The sequence below is a fragment of the Ctenopharyngodon idella genome, chromosome 13 (assembly GCF_019924925.1).
Source record: "Ctenopharyngodon idella isolate HZGC_01 chromosome 13, HZGC01, whole genome shotgun sequence".
Lineage (NCBI taxonomy): Eukaryota > Metazoa > Chordata > Actinopteri > Cypriniformes > Xenocyprididae > Ctenopharyngodon > Ctenopharyngodon idella.
This window is the reverse complement of record NC_067232.1, coordinates 19,730,105-19,751,458: the sequence shown is the minus strand read 5'-3', so window position 1 is coordinate 19,751,458 and position 21,354 is coordinate 19,730,105. Positions and strand designations below refer to the sequence as shown.

Below are 21,354 nucleotides of genomic sequence, written 5' to 3'. Positions count from 1 at the left end.
CCTGTTATTTTAATATCAGAAGTCTGTGTATTTGTGTGCAGGTTGTGCTCTCTCTCTCTCTCTCTCTCTCTCTCTCTCTCTCTCTCTCTCTCTCTCTCTCTCTCTTTCCGTTTTGACTTTCTCTTTACATTGTTTTCTCCTTGTTTTTTTCTTAGTATTTTTTTTTCTCTTCTGTTCCTGTCTAGTCTGTCTTCTAAGGGAACCCCCCCCACACCCCCCCCCCCCCCCCCACACACACACACACACACACACACATACACAATCTAGGTCACATGGGTCACATCTGAGGCCTGTCAGAGTTGCTGTGTTGTTACACAAGCATATAGCCAGTGTCTGATGTTTGTTTCATATTTTTCATATTTTTTAATGATATCTCTCCAGCTCACTCCTGTCGGAACCACCATCTTCACCGGCTTCTCAGGAAACAATGGAGCTACAGATATCGATGACGGACCAAACGGACAGATTGAATACGCCATTCAGTACAACCCAAATGACCCGGTACTTCATCAGATCAAACAGACCTTCTGCAGTTACACTCAAGTTCTTCATTGTAATTAATGATTAATTTAAAGCAGTAACTTTATGCATGCATATTGAACTTTCAAACTGTAATGTTTTATTTAAAATACTGCAATCTCTCATTTTCTCTCTCCATTTCAGTTGTCAAACAGGACCGTGCGGGTTGCTGGGACTCTGTCTGGTAACATTGTTTTGGCAGAGCGGCTGAACTATGAGGAGAGAACTCGCTATCTAATTATAGTCCAGGCCAATGTAAGATTATTAACACGTAAAATATCCTTCACTGTCATATAATGTTTTTACAGTGTTCTTGTACTTTTAATGCATTTAAGAGGAGTGTTTCAGGGTAAATACAACTTAAGCGATATTGACATGATGTTGATTACCAGAGGTAATAACTTTTGAAATAGTGTTTACAATAATGGACGTACAAAAGACTGCTGAAGTCTTTTGGGGAAGGTAGCCAAAAAGCTCATAGTGCAGCCACAAACCTTAAACATTTTACATGTTATCGTGAGGCTAGTGGGATACAATCCCTTAATAACCGTATATGTAACACATTGTCACTGTCGGGTGGAAACCTTGTATCTCCAAAAACGCTACCTTTTAGCAAATGGGATAAACACTGTATTTTTTAAACACTGCGTTGTCATACTTGATATTGTGGTTTTATATATGGTGAGACACTTGCATTTGTCATTATATTATTAACATTTCACCAAAATTAAGCTCAATGAAGTTACAAGGTTTTTGACCAGAGAATTTTGGACATACTTGTTTTGTCCGTCATTAGAATGGCCGCATCTGAGGGCATTTTCATCAACTTACAAGTTAAAAAGTTTACTGTAGCTATGTGGGCACTCAGTATTTTCTGTCATTTGGCCAAAATCTCATGTTATTAAAGACTAAGTGCTATACACAGGCTATTTAAAACAGTATTGGCTATGAATCGATGGCAAATGCTAGACTAAGACACTCTTCTCCACTTCTAATACATGCTAAACATTTCCCTTTACATATATATAGTATTTCTTGAGTAATGAAAATGCTGTACTTATTCAAAGAACCAGTTCTTTTTTACCATTGCATTGCAAACAAGCAGAGATGGTCCAAACTGTGCGCGACACTTCATTCACGATAAAGGCGGGGTGAGTTATGAGGTTTTACAGAAAGTTTGAGGAGCCAATGGTGTTACTTGGTTTAGTCACAAGCTCTTTTTAATACTGTTCATAGGTTAAATATTTGCAAAATCCACAGACAGACTTGACCAATAGTAATGATTTATGAAAAAAATAAAAATTCCACCCAACAGTGACGATATGTAATATGTAACTGAAGGTCTACAGGTGAAATCTGTTTTTCAAGATTTTTATTTTTTTCTTATTTTATTTATTTATATTTTGGTTACTTTAGTTTTGGTATAGTTGTTTGAGAGTTCATGTTTAAGAGCGCTGGTGACTTTAGTGTAGTGATATTGCATTTGTGAGTGTGCATTTGAGAGTTTTAGAGTTTGTGTTTGAGAGTTTATTGAATTAGATTTGTGTTTGAGAGTGTTTGAGCTTACATTTGAGAGTTTTTAAGTTTGCGTTGGTGAGGTTATGCTTTTGAATTTGTATTTGTGAGTTTACGTTTGAGAGTGTTTGAGTTTGTGTCTGAGAGTTTAAGAGAATTGCACTTGTGAGTCTACGTTTTTGCGAGTTTGCATTTGAGTTTTTGAGTGTGCTTTTGAGGATTTATGAGTTTGAATTTGTGGTTGTGAGTATTGTGCATAAAACATAAGTTTGCCTGTCTAGAACTACACCTAGAATCACTGCTAAAAGTACAACTTAAAGCTCAATAACAAAAGTAATATATAAGTGCTTTAACAAAAATATGAGTTTAACATTTCTGCTTTTAACCAATACCTTGCCCAATAGACTTCCACTGTGTTACTATAAACACAGTTTTTGATGTTGTTCCCATGTTAATATAGCTCAATTTGTTGTAACCCACAATATTGCTTTAAAGTCGTACCAATCCAAAAAATAGGCATGGTCGATAAAACGGTATCGATATTTATCGCCGGTACAGTACGTCTTAATCGATTACGATAGAAAAAATGTTTGATATAACTCTCGATATAGTTTCACTCGAATGCATTAAAATATAAACAGACATGAAGTTCAGTTGCATGAAGAACTCTCAAGCTCGCTCCGTCCCTGGATCACAAACAGACGCGCTATGAGTGACACGCAAACAAGTTGCTGTGGAGTTCAGTTGCGCAATCACCACGTGAAATCAGAACACACAAACACATGAAAATGAGTGCTGTACCTGCCAGCGACGAGGAGATTGTGAATAAAAAGGACATGTCAGCTTGTCTGTTGCAGTTTCATGGTTTCCTTACATTTTACAGTTGATCTAATTCAAAGTTTGTCTTGAGAGAGCAGTTGTCATGTAGGTATTAACAGCTGCACAAACACTGTTTTCAGCCACACAGTATCTTTATTTCTGTGTTGCAAATATTCAAATTATCACAGAAGTACTGAGATAAAAGTTTATAGTTCAGATATAAATGCTGATGTTTATGTTATTGGTCAAAATAGAGCAAATCAGCTCTTGAAATACACTTGGCGCTGAAAATGACGCATTTATCGATATTATTGTTTCACCACCAGGTGGCGACAAGTGACTGTTAAAAAATTTATTTGAATCTTTAACAGATTAGCTGTGTCTCATTTCGAAGGCTGCGTCCTCCGGAGGTCACATTCGAAGGTTGCATACGTCATTGAGGCTGTATCATTTCAGAAAAGTAAGTAGGACACTCCGAACGCGACCTTCGAATGCGTCCTTCTTTCACAGGAATTCGGAGGATGCATGAGGTGTATCCTTTGCTGCTGCAGATAGCCCACAATACTTTGCGTCGCTGTTAACAACCGTCATTTATTTGAAAAAAAAATAAAATAAATGGCGGCGTCGGCAAATGTACATACAAGCGAAGATGTGTTTAAATAAGTAGTTTCATGCTTGTTTTTGTTTTAAACTTTGTTCTTCTTAATATCCTTGTCCTTTGTCTCTGTAACAGATATCTGTTGTACATAAGCCAGCTCCTCAAGCATTAACCAAAATAAAACAAGTAAATACATTTTCTTTTCAAATTACTTTACAAATTTATTAATAATTTTCATTCATTTGCCGAGAGCGCAACGAGGCTGCCATGAACGTGTTGGCATAGCAACGATATACTTCCTGTTTCCTTCCCTGCCTGTGTGTCCTACGAAGGACGTCTCGTTTAATTCAGGTTAAGGACACTCCGTATACCGCATCCTTCACAGGATTCGTCCTCTTGAGGATGCAGCCTTCGAAATGAAATGAAATGAAATGAGACACAGCTATTCTTTCAAATACTCTGATTCATCCAGTAATGAAACAAGAGTATACATTTTATGAGTGAGTCATTGAATCATACATCCAAACAGATTTTTAAATTACATGTTGTAATTCAGAATCGTGATCTCAGTTTGAAACAAAAGTTTCTCAATTTATCCAGAATTGTGCAGCTCTAAGTTTCTTTAACACTTATTTATATAATCTTTATATAAAATATAAGAAAGATTTGTTTACATTTTATTTATTTTGTTTTGTTTTAAAATTATTTGTTGTTTGCATTGGTTAAATTCAAACATTTTTTAAAAAAAGGTTATTAATTTTTTCAATAATTATCGATACCGAACAATCTGAAACATTATATCGTGATACATTTTTTAGCTGTATCGCCCAGACCTACCTAAAAATGTGCATAAACTCATGCAAGTGATCGAAAGGTTACTGATTCGATCCCTGTAAGGAGTGAGCCATGAGCTGTAAGTCACTTTGGATAAAGATGTCTGTAAATGAGTACTTACTCTGTAACGTTTCCTTTAGATAAAAAATAACCTTGACTTTTTGGTCAAGCGGTGTGGGGCCTTTTAGGTTGCCAGTTTGCACAATGCACTTTTTAAAATTCCAAGCACCTTCCTATATCTGTCACTGAATAACCGGCATCCTGATTCACTTCCAAATGCATCCCTTCACCCTCACATGAGCTGCATACACAACTAGCTCAAACCCTGTCTAGAACAGCATCCCTGTGAGGTGTCCAGACCCCAGCGGCCGTGAGCATGTTTTCATAGAGCCAAATGGCTCAAATAAATGCTTTACATCAGGGCTGCAACAGCTCTCCTTGAAGAAAATGGAATCATTTCAGGATGTGGAAAATGAGGGGATGGGTTTGTTACTGAGTTATTTCTCTCTTTCTCTCTCTCTCTCTCTCTCTGAAATCTTGTTTGAGGAAAGATACAGAACAGCAGAATTAACTTTGATTCTAAATCATTTTTATTTAGACCCTAGTTATTGGAATTCAGTCAAAAATTACAGATTGGTGAATTACATTTTATTACATTTACATTTTGTGATTCCTTTACCTGTTGGTCTGGATTCAGTGCTTTTACTGTATGAAAAAAAAAAAAATCAAGTTTATAAAAAGTTGGATGTTCAAAGTATGATATATGTTAATTATTGAGCTTTTGGTCTTTTCACTTGTTGTTGGAATATTTATTTTAAAAATGAGTTTAGTTAAACTGTTTAGATAAGTAGAGTTTAAATATTTTTTGGGGAAAAAAAAATTCTTTCACCTCATTCTTGTGTTCTCAATATCCTTGATGTTGTATCTCGGTATGCAGATCTGTGGATGTTTTAGCTGAAGGTCTGTATCTATGGTAACATGGCAGCTTTTTTTCTTTCTAGGACCGGGCTCCGTTTCCTGGAAGTCGTCGCACAGCAACCACTACTCTAACTCTGGATGTTTCGGATGGAGATGATCTAGGTCCCATGTTCCTCCCGTGTATTCTGGTCAACAACACACAGGACTGTAACCCCATCACATACCGTGTGGCTATTCCTGAGCTCACTGACCCGGTAAGAACTCGCAGAAAACCTCAGAGGTCTTCAAATGTTGAATACTTGTTTCTAGGGCTGTCCTCGACTAAAGATTTTTCTAGTCGACTAGTAGTCATTCATTTTAGGCATTAGTCGCCTTTCATTGCCTATATATAATACATAGCCTAATCAGCGCTAAAGCAAATGCATAAAGTTTGCCACAGCACACCGGCAAACGTAATGATTGTGAGTGTGTTGTGAAAAAGAGCAAGCAGACTGTCTAAATATTTTATTGATAATGTTTTCTGTGTTTTCGGCTGCAGAGATCAAGTCAACGATGCAACTCATCATCTCCACAGTAGTGGACACGCCTATATGCAAATTTCATACAGATTACATAATCTGAGCCTATTTATTTTCCACTTGAATTGGTTCGTTTAAAAGTAGACATTTCTAGCTTACTATAGATGGGTCAATGACGTGACAGGTCATTTTTTTTTTTTGTAAAAAGGCCATAATAATAATAAAAAAACAAAGATTAGATAACCAAAGTATGTAAGGTAGAACAACTAGATCTCTTTTATTGAATCCAAAAGGTTTTAATTATATTTTGCTACATATTTTAAAGATTTTGAAGTGTCAAAAGGTCATTCGGTTTAACCGTTCAAAGGCCAATACAGCTACTTCATTTGTGATTAAAATATCTTAAAATGTAATAAATTTATATATTTTTTATTCTGGCATGATTTTATAACATCATATATCAACATAGTGCAAAATGGTATTAAAATTATGTGTAGAAGTCGTTGCTTTGTTATGAGAAAGAATGTCCGGAAAAATGAATTTCATTGATGTAATTCGGAGTAACCAATATAAAGGGACCATTTTGGATCAAGTCACGCGGTCAATATCATGTGACAGGATGTGACATGATTCAGACACCTGCAAAGGACCACATGCTCATGAAGCAAAGTAACTAACTCTCATTAACTATGTGAAAAATGTTTTCACTTGCTCATACGCATGTCCCGAAACATCAGGTCATTCGGTACAACCGCTATAAAACATGGAAAATCTTGTAATATTTTTAAAAACTTGTACTAAATATAACATTTTTGATTGTCCTTTTGCTAGGTAGCTAGCAAGCTAACTAGCTAGCTAGATAGATATTAGCCTGTTAGCATTGTTTGAAAATATCGTCATTAGGTATAACCAAAAGTGTCATTCGGTAAAACCGAAATTTTGGTTAAACAGAATGACTTTTTTGGTGACAAATTTTGTCCATCTTGTAAAAAAATGACAAAAGCAGTGTTAATTGATTATAAAAACCACATAATCTCATTGTTAACACTTAATAAAACTTCAAAACTAATTATATCTCCATTATGTTTTTTACACTTTTAAAAACCTTATTCGTCAATGACCCAGATATATTTCTCATGTCTATAAGGCAAGTATACGCTGCGTTTCAGTTTATATTTGCTCAAGTTCACTGAGACCGAGAGAGCAGAAAACGCATCCTGATTTTTTTTATTATTTTACAAAAGCACAACTTTTTGCTGTTACTGTGAGTTTACAGAAATAAAAGTGGACCCTTTACAGTTTGCATTACTCTTATCTGTATGACCAAAATGATGGAGTATTTTAAGTTAAATCCAAGTGATCGCACCGGCGCCTCCATGTCATGCAGTAAGCGCGCTCTCCACAAAAGCATGGATATGCGTCAAATAATAGTGCACATTTATCTAGGACATTAGAGTGAGCGGACTGGTAAAGTTGATACTACTTACATGTTTCAAGTGATAATCCATATTTGAGGTCGATGAAAGATGATTGATAGGTGAATGTTTGGATTTCCTGCCGTTAACGATCTCTCCCTCACAGACTGCGTGACATCACCACTTTCTGTTTTTTTTGTTTTGTTTTTTTTGTTACAAACTTATGGTAGGTTGATCTAGTCTGATTGAATCTGAGATGATCTACCAGATGTCTTAACTTGACTGAAACACTTCATCTGTGACCAATTGAGCAGGATTTGCTGACCTGAGGCTATACAGTGGGAAGCCCTGGATAGATGCTATGCTCTCTTAGAGAAAGACTGGAGTGCTTGAGAGCAGGGTGCATGTGATTGTGCCTTGAACTAGAAAGAAATATACTATGCACTGTATGCATATTAATAATTCAGCCTTACACAGCAAGGGTATGCACCACTCACTGACTGTCTGATGTACACTATCATTCAAAAGTTTGGGGTCGGTAAGATTTTTTAATGTTTGTGAAAGATTTCTGGAGAGAGATTTCAACTAAAAACGGAAAAGTTTTTATGTGTTTTGGCCGTTTTTACACAACAACAGCGTTTGGGGGACCTGAAAATGCAAACTTTTGAAAACACGCTTTTGAAAATGATACCATTATTGTCTCTGTGTAAACTACAAGAATGTGAATTTGTGAAAAATTCATGCACATGTGTACGTATTACATGTTCAGTCTATAGGCACGTAGTTTTTCTTTACAAAATGGCATCGGCAAATACTGGCCTGGCAGCATAATATAATGTTTTTATTCGTTTTCATGGATCCATGTGAACGGGGATCTTTTGACAATGCTGTCATCGGTATGCGAAAAAAAAAAAAAAAAAAAAAGTAATTTAAGTACATCGTTGTCATGTAAACATAGCCTAAAACAGCTGTTTTCTATCCACATATATTTTAAAATGTTATGGCAAAGTTGAATTACTGACAATCTTCAGTGTCACATGATCCTTCAGAAATCATTCTGATATGTTGATTTGGTGTTTAAGAAACATTTCTGATTATTATCAGTGTTGAAAGCAGTTGTGCTGTCTAATATTTTTGTGGAAACCTTGATTTTTTTTTTTTTTTTTTTTTTGAATAAATAGAAAGTTCAAAAGAACAGCATTTATTTGAAATAGAAATCTTTTGAAACTTTATAAATGTCACTTTCGATGAATTTAATTGTGTTAAGTCATTATTGAATAAAATTATTGATTTCATAGCTGACCTCAATATGTATATTGCACACAGAAATAGTATAAAAATTATACAGATCAGCGGTTGTTAAATAAGCATGTTTGACTGCAGAATTCAGCAATTGACAGTGTTTTGAGGGGTCAATACTCCAATCATGAAGATTTAGTTTTCTTCTTGTAATAATCACGTCTTGTTCTTGGACACTTGCAGGACATTTTGATGTCTTCACTGGACATTGTATGGACCTGCTCAGTATTTGTGTCATAGTGTTATTGGTGTTTTCTTGACCCTTCACCAGTTAAATGTCAGTCCTTTCATATTTCCCATCACATACGTTGCTCTACTGACCTGTGCTTGGCTAAAGATGAGACTCATACAGCAGAGACAGGAAGGGTGAGAAACAAGGGATTTAGATTAGAAAAAGAGGTGGATGATGAAAGTTAGCTGGTACAGATTGAATGAGATCAGGGACAGGGAGTAGAGACAAAGCAGGATGAGACCCCCAGTAAAAGCACAGGGTTCATCACCCATCAAAGCCAAGACGTGAAGGTTTGATGAATTCATACCCCAGTTGAGGTGAGATGGAGTGGGCAGACCTCTGAGGAGATGGGTCGTTCTGGAACCAAACCACATGTGGAAAAAAAGAGAGTCCAGCACATACAGAAACCGCTGATCTTTGCTAAGGGGGGACTTCGGTAAATTATGCTAAAAATGTTTTCCACTGCAGAAGCTGCATTCCCAACGGCTGCCAATGTGCTGCAGATTTGCTTCATTTCAAGCAGTTTAACTTTCTCTTTTTGCATTCTGCTTACTGCAGTTCTTGCATTTTTACGGAAACAATTTCTTTTGTTCTTTGCTTTTTCTGCTGTTCTCTTGATTATCTCAGAAATTATGAAGGATTAGTGTGTGAGGGAATCCATTTCATAAATTTTGTTTAGACAATTTTTGCTGGATTTTATTACATCCCCTATTCATTCTGTTGATCTGCCGTTACTTTGTGTTTGGAATATCATACTAACATACTACTCTTACCGTTTCTCCAGTAGGCCTATACTGTATGAATACCAAATATGCAAATTTTCTGTGCAAAACAAAAATTGCTATTAAATAATTCTGTATTTAATCTGTCAAAAGTTAAGTTAATCTATGTTAAAATAAAGCACGATTTAAAATGCAAACTACCATTTAAAAGTTTGGGGTCTGTACAATTTTTAAAACGTTTTTAAAAGAAGCCTCTTTTGCTCACCAAAGCTACATTCATTTGATAAAAAAAAAAAATACAGTAAAACATTAATAATGTGAAATATTACAATTTAAAATAACAGTTTTTTATTTGAATATATTTTAAAATGTAATTTATTCCTGTGATTGTAAAGCTGAATTTTCAGCATCATTGCTTCAGTCTTCAGTGTCACATGATCCTTCAGAAATCATTCTAATATGCTGATTTGGTTCTCAAGAAACATTTCTTATCATTGTCAATGTTGAAAACAGTTTAAAGGGTTAGTTCACCCAAAAATGATAATATCTAGTGATGGGCGATTTCAAAACACTGTTTCGTGAAGCTTCGAAGCTTTATGAATCCTTTGTTTTGAATCAGTGGATCAGAGCTTATATCAAACTGCCAAAGTCACGTAAACCATTGAAATTTTGAAACGTTTATGACGTAACAAAGCGTTGTTTACTGAAATCACGTGACTTTGGCAGTGGATACACGCTCCAAACCACTGATTCGAAACAAAAGATTTGTAAAGCTTCGAGCTTCATGAAACAGTGTTTTGAAATCGCCCATCACTATAAAGTCGTTATTTTATCTTTTTTTTTTTTTTGGCGCACAAAAAGTATTCTTGTCGCTTCATAACGAGTCGCATGAACTGTTTTAAATATGTCTTTAGTACCTTTCTGGGCAATATAATTGTTAAATACTTAACAATTATACTATCCTATACTTTCTGGTGTTTTAATAAGTTATTGCGAACATATTTTGTATTAATGCATAGTGCGTTTTGTTTCAGATACTATTTTTAAATCATTTCTGGGCAGTAGTCAGTGTATATACTGCGCAGTATGCAGTAAGCTTTATGCTAGAGTTCCATTCTGAACAGTTTCTTTCTCATTTCCTTTGGCAGGAGTAGTGGTAATTAATGAGGTCACATATTTCACAATTAGAGCTGGGATATGGTTCGAAAGTCTTTTTCCTGTCTCCAGGCACAGATTAATCGGCCTAATGCCTGCTGGAGGGGGGATTATGGGTAGTTTTAAATGTCTCAGGTGGGCAAGAATTCTGATTTACCGCGCTCACGTATTTAACATTGAGCGCCTGTATTTACACTGCCATTTTAATGAAGCTTCCATCCCAAGGGAGATGCTTCTTATTATCATATCTGTTAGAGGCCATATTTGTCTGCATGACATGCACACTCACAGATTAATACAAGTGTCCCAAGAGTTTTGCTTTTAGCCCTGAAGAAAACTTTATTTTCCTCAGTGAATGCTCTTTGATAGCTCGAGACTTAATGGAGATCTCAAAATGTTTTATTTATGCACCAGCTGTGTTTCAGATGTTCCTCCTACAATTTTTTGGCGAAATAAAAGTATACATATAGGATATAGAGATATAGGTTACACTTTACAATAAGATTACATTTATTAACATTAGAGACATAGAACTAACTATATAAAACAATCTTCTAAAAAATGTATTAATCTTAGATAATGTGAATTTCAAAATTTACTAATGCATTATTAAACTAACAATGTTTTAACAGTTTTTAAATAATGTTAACAACAAATTATAAATACTGTAACAAATGTATTTCTCATTGTTACTTAATGTTGGATTATGCATTAACTAACATTAACTAATAAGACCTTATTGTAACCGGGATATAAAAGTAAAGTGGATAACAGATTGTTTGGTCTTTGAAGAATTTGATGAGAAACTTGTGAAACTAAATATAAAAAGATATTGACATTACATATTGAACTAATTTAGCCAATTTTGATTTTTTAGTCAACTAAGAAACTATTCCTGTCTCCTTTTTTTAGAGCAAACTGAACCCTCTGAATGTGACTCCTCCCATTCGAGCCATAGACCAGGACAGAAACATCCAGCCGCCCTCGGACAGACCCGGAATCCTGTACTTCATACTAGTTGGTAGGTACTTCAATACAGATTTGCAAGTGCTGAAAAATAGACACATGGCTCATTCTATAAGTTAGGGTACATTGCATGCCCATTGATGATAATTATAGTTTTTCTAACAATTTTCTTCAGAAATATCATATTTTATCCATTAAGATAATGATTGGAGATAAATTTAATTATTGTATTCTGATTTTGCATTTCACTGATTATATTCATTTTGAGGAATTCCGAATCGTTTTTTTTGTGCAAGCGAGATGAACTGGTTTACATTTAGTATAGAACTACAATAACCATCACGCAAAACATCTCTGCACTTACTTACAATTTCTCTCAACATGGGGACAAGAGAGATGTCAGAGATCTCAAGTTACTTGTAATGCATGACCCCCAACACTGGTCCTTAGTGACCTTGCTGAGAATTTTACACAGACATCTGCAAAAAATAAAATGCTCAGAAGTCTTTTAAAATAATCTCTATACATATGGCAGAGTAAGTCACTTAAAGTGTAGCACTTAATCAGTTTATGTAGTTTGTCCGTAACATAGTTGACACACACACACATAAAGCTTGGCAGCTAGCAGATAAATTCTTATAAAATATGTATATAAACTGAAACCAATAGTTGTTTGATTGAGAAAGCATATTGTTTTTACATTTTTTCGCTGATGTGAAGTGTACTCTAAATTATAGAATGGCTCATATATACACAATTGCACTCTAATGTTTCCATACATTTGAAATAGAAACTCAGTTCTTTAATAAATGTTTAAAGCGTTTAAATGTTAGATGTTTTCCCCTTTCGAATTTAACATCTGCTGTTGTTGCTGTATCTTTAAAGACTCCAGACCAAGAAATTGGGATGGGACATATAAAATTCCCTTTTTTATGAATTCAATAGCTTAGTAGTAGATTTAAAAAAAAAAAAAAAAAAAAGGAATAACAGCATGAATCAGATAACAGCACAAGTTTTGTGTCTCTCTCTGTACTGCGTTTCAGGTCAACCTGCTGCGTACCCAGAATTCTTCTCACTCAACAGGAGCACAGCTGAGCTGCGCCTGCTGAAGCCTGTGGACAGAGAGCTTTACCAGCGCTTCACTCTCGTCATTAAGGTCATTATATCATCATCAGGTTATCTGCTGTAGATGACTGTGAAGATGAGAGGGGTTCATTGAACGCCCTGCTCACTGTTTCCAAGAGGCTCTTATATTTGAGCGTCAATAAGAGTATCATCGTTTTTACAATATTATTGGACGAATGTTTTACAACCAGAATAACACCAGGTATTATTATCTGCAGTATATTTCTGGAAATCTTCTCTTTATATTACAGCAATATCAGCAATTGAACACGCTTTCTATATGTACACACTATCACTATTGTTCATTTCAAAAAAACTACATTACGTAGGCAGAATTTTAAAGCATCATATGCACTTTTATGATGCAGAGGCAGTATACGCAGTATAATTATTCTAAGATTATTGCCAGATAAAGCCGCTTCACATATATATTTTTGTGGAGAAAGCAGGTACTCTGACACCTCACATAGAAAGTGAAATACTCTATCATTATACTTCATTCAATACCAAAAAATATTAATAAAAGATATACTTCTAAGAGATAAAAACTCACAATTCTGACTTTATAACTCCCAATTGCGACTTTATATCTCACAATTCTGAGAAATTTGTGAGAAAAAAAAAGTCAAAATTGCGAAAAAAGGTCAGATTTGTGCGTTTAAATCCTGCAATTCTGATCTCCGATCTCTGTGTGCAAGTGATGTGTGGCGTGTGTGTGCCTGTGCGTGTGTGTGTATGTGTGGGTGTGTGTGCGCGTGCATGCGTGTGCTTAAATTAAATTGAATGCTAGTATAGTTCCATCTAATTAAAAAGTGATATTTTTACCATGTGCTACGGTATATATTTTTATGCTTCTTAGAGTATCACATCATTATCTTAGCAAATTCTTAAAAATTATCTTGGAATTAATTAGTCAGTCCCATGAGCTTCATGTGATGAACGTTATCTGAATGCCACGCAGAGTTTCTGCCTATGTAGAGTGTTCCAAATCACTTACTTGAGATTCCATTGCAGTTAGGATGCTGCCTTTGTAGGTGGTAGACAGCGAGGCAGCTCACTTGCTTTTGGAATAGAGCTTTGTATATTTAATTACATTAAACATGCTGTATCTTCTAATTGAATTGAGCTGGAAGAGAGAAAGCGAAAGAGAGAAATTGAAATGAGGAAGCGAACGCTAGTGTGAAATTATTCTGCTCTGTCATAGATTTGGGTGGAACAACAGTGTAACAGCAGGGGTAATTTAAATGTTTCCTCTGTGAAACCATGCATGACTGTGTTTGCTGTTATGATTTTGTCATTTTATAATAACAAAGAACGATATGCTATTCTCAGTCCACTTCGAGCTTACTGAAATTTCAGACCAAATAACAAACAAAACATTGCCGCTGTCAACATTGTCAGATGTGTGTATGTGTGTTTATTTCAAGTGTGTGAAGTGTCTATTGAGTTACTGAGCTACAGTCTTTCATGGCTTCTTAATGAAATCAGTAATGGACGGGACTCATAACCGAAATGAAAATATTCAGGGAGCTTTATCCACACACTCCTTTTCAATAAACAAAGACCAATTTTGAGCCGTTTTGGGTCCATTAATTTTGGACCGTATTTTAACTGCTGGACTTTAATTAGAAATGAATGAAGATGAATTAAAATCCTTTGATGAATTTGAATTTGAAAAAATTATTACTTTTTTACTTGGTAGGCTGCACACTTTATAACCATGTATCTAGCTTAACTACAGTAGCTATACTGAAAAAAGACTTTATAAAATGTAAAAAAAAAAAGTTGTTAATTGCAAAAATATATTTTTTTATTAGTGCTGTCAAATCAATTAATCACGATTAACAAAAGATTTTATTCACATAATATGTGTGTGTGTGTATATTATTATATTTATAAATGTGCATATACACACACACACACACACACACGTATGTATATATATATATATATATATATATATATATATATAAAAACATAAACACAAACTTTTATGTTAGATGCGATTAATCAATTTGACAGCACTATTTTTTAATCTATTTAAATGTACCATGGTAACAGGCTTGTATTTCTTGGACATTTACCATCATAATAAAGTTTCTTTTTCCATTTATACCTTCTTTTTTTTTCTTGGTAATGAATATGGTATGTATACCATGGTATAGCCATCATCGTACCTTAATGTTTGTACGGATTGGCAGATAACAACCTTAGCCTTTTCTTTGTAGATAATTTCACCATGACAGTTTGTTTGTTTGTGAACAGGCCGAGCAGGATAACGGTCACCCTCTTCCTGCATATGCTGACCTGCAGATTGAAATTCTTGACGAGAACAACCAGGCACCATATTTTCAGCGGCCCTCGTACCAGGGTTTCATCAGTGAGTCAGCCTCGGTTGGCACAACCATCTCAGGGAGCTCCAACCTCACGGCTCCGCTGGGTATCATAGCACTGGACAATGACATAGAAGAGGTAAGATGTTCTTATGGAAAGAGCCAGGGTATTTTCATAATGAATGCTGCTTCACTCCTGTCTTGAGTGTAAAAAATCACAGATGGTTTCAGTGTTTCCATATGTTTTATATTGTAGCTGCTGCCAGGGGCCACACCAGTAGGTACCAGAGTGATGTGATGTGTTCCCTTTTTTCCTTTTCTTTCATTTTCTTTCTTTTTTTTTTTTTTTTTTTTTTGTTTTTGCTCATTTGCTTTGCTTTTCCTGTTAAAATGTATGGAATATTTCCATGTACAGATTTATGTATTTATTTTAGGACTGTCAAGCGATTAAAAATTTTAATCTAAGTAATTACATGATATGGCGATTAATTCTAATCTAACTGATTACAAATCGCACATCAATTGTGGCTGAAAAATTACACCAAAATGATCATTTAAAATAATTATTGTGTTAAATAAGAAAAGTATAATGTAGCTTTAGAAAGAAGTATTTGATTTGATTCAACAAAGAATTTATTACACAAACTTTTAGGCTACAACAGTCATGTTTTTTTTTTTTTTTTTTTTAGAAGCTGCATCTTAATTGGTATCGAGATATATTTACAGACAATCTACAGACTTCATTTAAGCCATTAGTCGACTTATCGCACAATTATATTAATTTAATTACTTAAATATACTAAGGGGTGGAACATAGACCCGGCGCAATGCAGCGCCAAGTGTGACGCAAGTGTTTTTTGCTAGTTTCAGCTCGACGCAGTTATAATTTTCACATCCTGCGCCACGTTGTTTAAATAGCAAATGCATTTCCACCCATTTGTGTGCCCATGGGCGTGCTGGTCTGAAAACAAGGTGCAAAGACCAACTGAAACCTGGTCTAAAGTCAACGGCGCAATATTTGTTTTGTTATTTAAAGAGCTTGTTAGTAATATGCACCTATATGCGGGTGCACAACACGCGTACACTGTGTTTATTACATACACAGGGACGCGCAGCAGCACACAAACATGGCAAATATTAAAAATAAAAGGATTACAATGTAAAAGATTATTATTGTGTGCATAAAGATAAAAATGCTTCGGTGGAATCCGGCTTTTCCCATAGATGGTCTGCTCGCGCACTTTAACCTCGCTCGCAACTGGCTTAATTCGTCAAGTGCAACTGGCTTTTAAAGGGAAGGGGAGATGAGACTCTGATTGGTTTATTGCACGTTACACCAAAAACACACCCATTACTCATTAAGAGAATAGGGACAACCCTTTTAGACTGTGCGCCGACCATTTTTCCCATCCTTAAACTAGCAAAAGTGTATTCGGACACTTGCACCGTGCGCTTTAGACCATGTGCTTAGATCGTTAAAATATGAATGTGTCAGAAAAAAAAAAAAAAAAATAGTGGAATTACAGTTCAGAATGATGTATTACTCTTATCTGTATGACAAAAAATGACAAAGTATTTTAAGTTAAAAAAATGCAAGCAATCGCGCCAGCGCCTCCATATCGTGCAGTAAAGTGCGCTATACTTTAGCTGCCTTCCACACTCCGCACAAACATTTGAATATGCACCTAATAATAGCACACATTTATCTAGGTTAACGTTAGAGCAAGCAGCCATGTAAATTTGCTGCTACTTACATGTTTCAAATGATAAGCCATATTTGAGGTCGATAGGTAATAGGCAAATGCTTGGATTTCCTGCCTGACACACTGTAATTACCACAAGGATCCACCTGTCCCTCACGGACTGCGTGACTTTGCCACTTCCCTTTTTCCTGCAACTAACCGACAAATAAAATCTTGGTCAACTTAGCCTCTTCTAGTCGACTAATGGTTAGTCGACTATAAGGGGGCAGCCCTGTTTATTACAGCTCAGTATGAAATGTGAGATGACCTATGTAGGTTTGGGGCAGGGCGGGTGCTTAAAATGCATTAATAATTTTTAACGTTATTTTTTTCTATAACTAAATAATAAAATGAACGCGTTAACTCAACAGCCCTAATATATTTATATTTATATTATAATGGCTTGACAAATGCAGGGTTCTTTCCTTTGTTGTTGCGTTTCCTATTGATAAAGAAAGTTGTGACATGATATATTGAATAGTTTGTCTTTTTTATTTTTAGCCAATAGGCTTTAATTTATGTCACAGCTATGAGCCATTATTTACTACACACTATTGCTAGTCAAAATAGGTGGTAATAGAGCAGACAACCTCATTCCAGACAGTATTTGATTGCATGCAAGATGAGTAACCATGTATATATTTGTATATATCTTTCTGTCTCTTTATCTCTCGATCACTGAATTAATCAAAGATAGAGCTATGAGATCAGTTCAGTCAATAGAGAAACACCTTGTATTGATATATGATATATGAAAAATCAAGTGGCTGTATACAATGTGCATGTACTTCATTTTCCTTCTAGATTTATACATTAGATTTTGACATGAATTCTCTGAACTTTCAAACAAGCAATAAAATCTGTTGTATTTCTGAAGAGGTTCTTGCATGTCGAAGTGAATGAGGTAGTTGAGTGACTCTTTGGCGTGTTTATGCAATATGAAGATTGTGTGACTGCATGAGGCTTGTTTGTCATGTTCATGTTAATGTGAGTAATACTGAATTCACCTCTCATTTTTGTTTTTTGAAGACAAAAGATCCTCAGTTAAAGATCACTCTGAATGGCTACACCTCCATCTTCACCATCACGTCTGCTGGCATCACACGTTACCTCACCCTGCTGAAACCAGTGGACCGAGAGATACAGACGAATTACACTTTAACGGTACGAGACATCTAAATGGAAATCTCCCATTGGCTTCTGTTTGTTTTATTTTCAACTAATTATAATCCCTACTATACTAACCCAAACCCTTTAGACATTTCTAAAGAGTGAACCGCTCAAACATATCGTATTTCATCCCAAAATCAAAATGAAAAATAGGAACAACAGAATTTTGAATAAAGAAATTAAAACACATTAAATAATTTTTCATTATTTTTATGACAATTGAGGACATTTTCTCACTCAAATTCTCATTAATTCATATTCTCAGCAGTGATTCTTGTTTTTTTATGTATATTAAAGAGTACAGTTTTTTTATTATTATTTAATGATTAATTCTTATGTATTTTTTTATTTAAAGTACCCTAAATTTAAGATATATTAATGATAATATCTGTTTATAAACATTTTTGATTAGAAGGTCTTTTTTGTTTTTGTTTCAGGGACAAATTTACTTTATTATCATGAACATAACGCTGCAATGGAACAAATCATGGTGGTCCTAAAATTGGCTTCATGAGTCCCTGTCACTCAGGTTGCTTCTCTCATTGAAGATGAATGACTGGTCACTTTAGTTCTGTCTCTTCAGTCTTCTGTCCTCTTGAGATTATTTACTGCTCTTCTAAGACCTTGTGTGTATCACAGTCTGCCCTGTGGGACTCCTCCGGCATGAGGAGCATCTAATTTATTAACAACGGGGAATGTTCTTACTGTAAGATTAATATTTCTGTCTCGAACATCAAGTCGCAGCATGACATCTCTTCACTGTGATGAACAAAACAAACCGATTGAAACGTTGCTGTTTGTTCAGTATGTGAAGTGTCTCTTCAGGACTCTGTCCATCGATTGAATCTATTGATCTGAGATTTGGGCTCAAGTGTCTTTGATCTTTCTAGAATCCCTAATATCCAAGAAGCAGTTAAAAAGACAGCTGGATCACAGGAGGACCATTTGAGCGCATTGTTTTGATCATTGTCTAATCTGAGAGGTGGTGTTTGTTTCGTGGAACATTCACTGCGGTGGCATTGTTCAGACAGATTTGATTTGGGGGTGTCCCATTTAGGGCTCATTCAGGGATGACTTTCTGAGTAGGAAAGATGACCAAAGTCTCAGCATGGAATTTTTGAGTTTCAGAGTCGGTTTACAGTCGACAAAACCAAACAAATCTAACCCGGTTTTGATCAGATTCAGCAGGTTCACAGCGCTCGCTATTTTTCAACACAGGGTTTGATCCAGAGTTTATGATTAACTCTAGAGCATGTGCACCTGAAAGATTGACTTCTGCAGCGAATAGCCAATCACAAGGAACATGGAGAGTGTTCGTTTGAGTCACAATTCACTTTTCTGCTGAAGATAGTGTTATGAAAAAATTTCTTGAATTTAATTCAAAGCATTTACAAGACAAGAAAAAAAAACAGCTGCTGGCAGGAAAGTTTGAAAAGGCAGCTGAAAGAAAATGTCTGACTATGAATACAAGTGAATCAACTGAATTTATTTAATTAATATACATGTAAGCATAGAAATTGGAAAAGCTCAGTGAATTCAAGTGTGGTACTGTGATAGGATGCCACCTTTACAATAAGTCATTTTGCGAACATATTCCTTGGTCAACTGACTGTAAGTGGAAGCGTTTAGGAACAGAAGCAACTTAGCCATGAAGCAGAAGACTATGTAAAGTCACAGATTGGGGTCGTCAAGTGTTGAGGCGCACAGTGCATAAAAATCGCCAATGCTCTCCTGATTCCATAGTTGAAGAATTCCAAATTTCCACTGCCATTAATATCAACACAAAAATTGTGAGGCGGGAGCTTTGTGGAATGGGTTTCTAACTCCATATTAAGGTCTATGTATTTAGAATGCAATTTCATTAAAGTCCCTGTTGGTGTAATGGTCAGGTGTCCCAATACTTTTGTCCATATAAGGGCTTTTCACACTTGAAATACTTAATCCTAGGTCATTCTAAACCCCGGGTAAATGGAATCCTGGGTTATCTTGCTTCACATTTCATACTGCTCATAATTTACCCAGGGTTGACAATTAATCCTAGGTATTCTTAAGCTGACGTTTCAAATTGTACATTCCTAAACCCTGGGTTAACGTTCTCATTTGCATATTTGCGGTGTCAGTGTCACTGATTGATTAAACGCAGCACGCAGCCTGTTTATGTAGCTCTAGCAATGCGCATCCTCGTATTGCCAACTGTACTATCGAGTTTGTACTGAATGAACATTTCGGACTATAAAGGTAAGAATGAAACGGTCTCTTCTTCACTCAAATTGTTAAGTTTTTTGTCAGCATTTGACATTTTTCCCCTAAAACGCTGAATTTACTGTTTATATACAATGCGCAATGTGTTTCTGTGACTGTCCAAAACGCGGCAAATACGAGTACGTGACTGGTTGTCTGTTGCTAACCGTAAACATTCTAACACCTCTGAGGCACCGGGTAAACCGGGTAAACTTCTAAATTACAAGTGTGAAACTTTCCTTTACCCAGGGTTAAAAGTGGTGTTTAGAACGATGATAACCCAGGGTTAGGCGCAGTGTGAAAAGCCCTATAGTGTATATGATTTAAAAGTAAAAGTTAAATATTCATTGTCAAAATATAATTACTTATGTGTAATTAATTAAGAATATAATATATATATAATTCATGTAAAATCAGCAGCCAAAGCCACACACTTTTGTCTCTGAATGTTTTCACTATGAATTGCTTTAATTTTGAGCAAGAGATACAGGGGGATTGGCTTTATACACTTTGCTCACAGCTGATTGGTCCAGTTTTGTTTTGTGATCTCTTACCCAAAATAGAAGCTGATCCGGATCAGGTCCATTAGCTATGTAGATTACATTTCCATAGCGATGAACACCCAAAAAAGAAAAAAAAAAACTTTGCTAAAACTAAACTCAAACTTATCTTGGTAACCACTGAAACCAGCTTTGTGGAATAGGCCACTGACTTTGGCCAATCATAGTTTAGAATTTCGGGGTGGCCAATAAGTTTTATCTCATCTGGACACACCCCTGCTCACTGTGAGATCTTGACAATTTAGATTCTTATAATCAGCATTAATCCATTTGAAAGGCTTAACAAAAGTCAGCTTATCAGCACAAAACAGAGACCCAATCACATTTTTTTTAATAAAGAGCAAATGGGCTAAAACAAGCACATGAAAGAAAATTAGCTATATAGTCCTGCAGAGAGATCAACATAATCAAAGTCTATTTCCCTGCGGTGTATGCTTTTAAAGATAAAGTTCATCCAAAAATGAAATTCTGTCATTATTTACTCACCTTCATTTCATTACAAAAAAAAAAAAAAAAAAAACTGCATGACTTTATTCCATGTAACACAAAAGAATATTTTTAGCAGAATGTTTGAGCTGCTCTCATTCTATAAACTTACAGTGAATGGTGACCAGGGGCTGTCAAGCTCCAAAAAGTAAAGTAAATAGTGACAGACTTGTCTTTTTGAGTGAAC

The 21,354-nt window shown here is 35.4% G+C and overlaps 1 protein-coding gene across 1 annotated transcript in view; it reads left to right on the top strand.

The window, feature by feature from the left end:
• Nucleotides 1–21,354, top strand: part of pcdh15a (protocadherin-related 15a) — a 256,854-nt gene that overhangs the window by 110,024 nt on the left and 125,476 nt on the right. Inside the window, 7 exon segments of the mRNA XM_051918041.1 lie at nucleotides 382–501; nucleotides 664–774; nucleotides 5,287–5,457; nucleotides 11,457–11,565; nucleotides 12,554–12,666; nucleotides 14,901–15,107; nucleotides 17,740–17,874. Of these exon segments, the coding sequence (XP_051774001.1) occupies nucleotides 382–501; nucleotides 664–774; nucleotides 5,287–5,457; nucleotides 11,457–11,565; nucleotides 12,554–12,666; nucleotides 14,901–15,107; nucleotides 17,740–17,874 (966 nt within the window).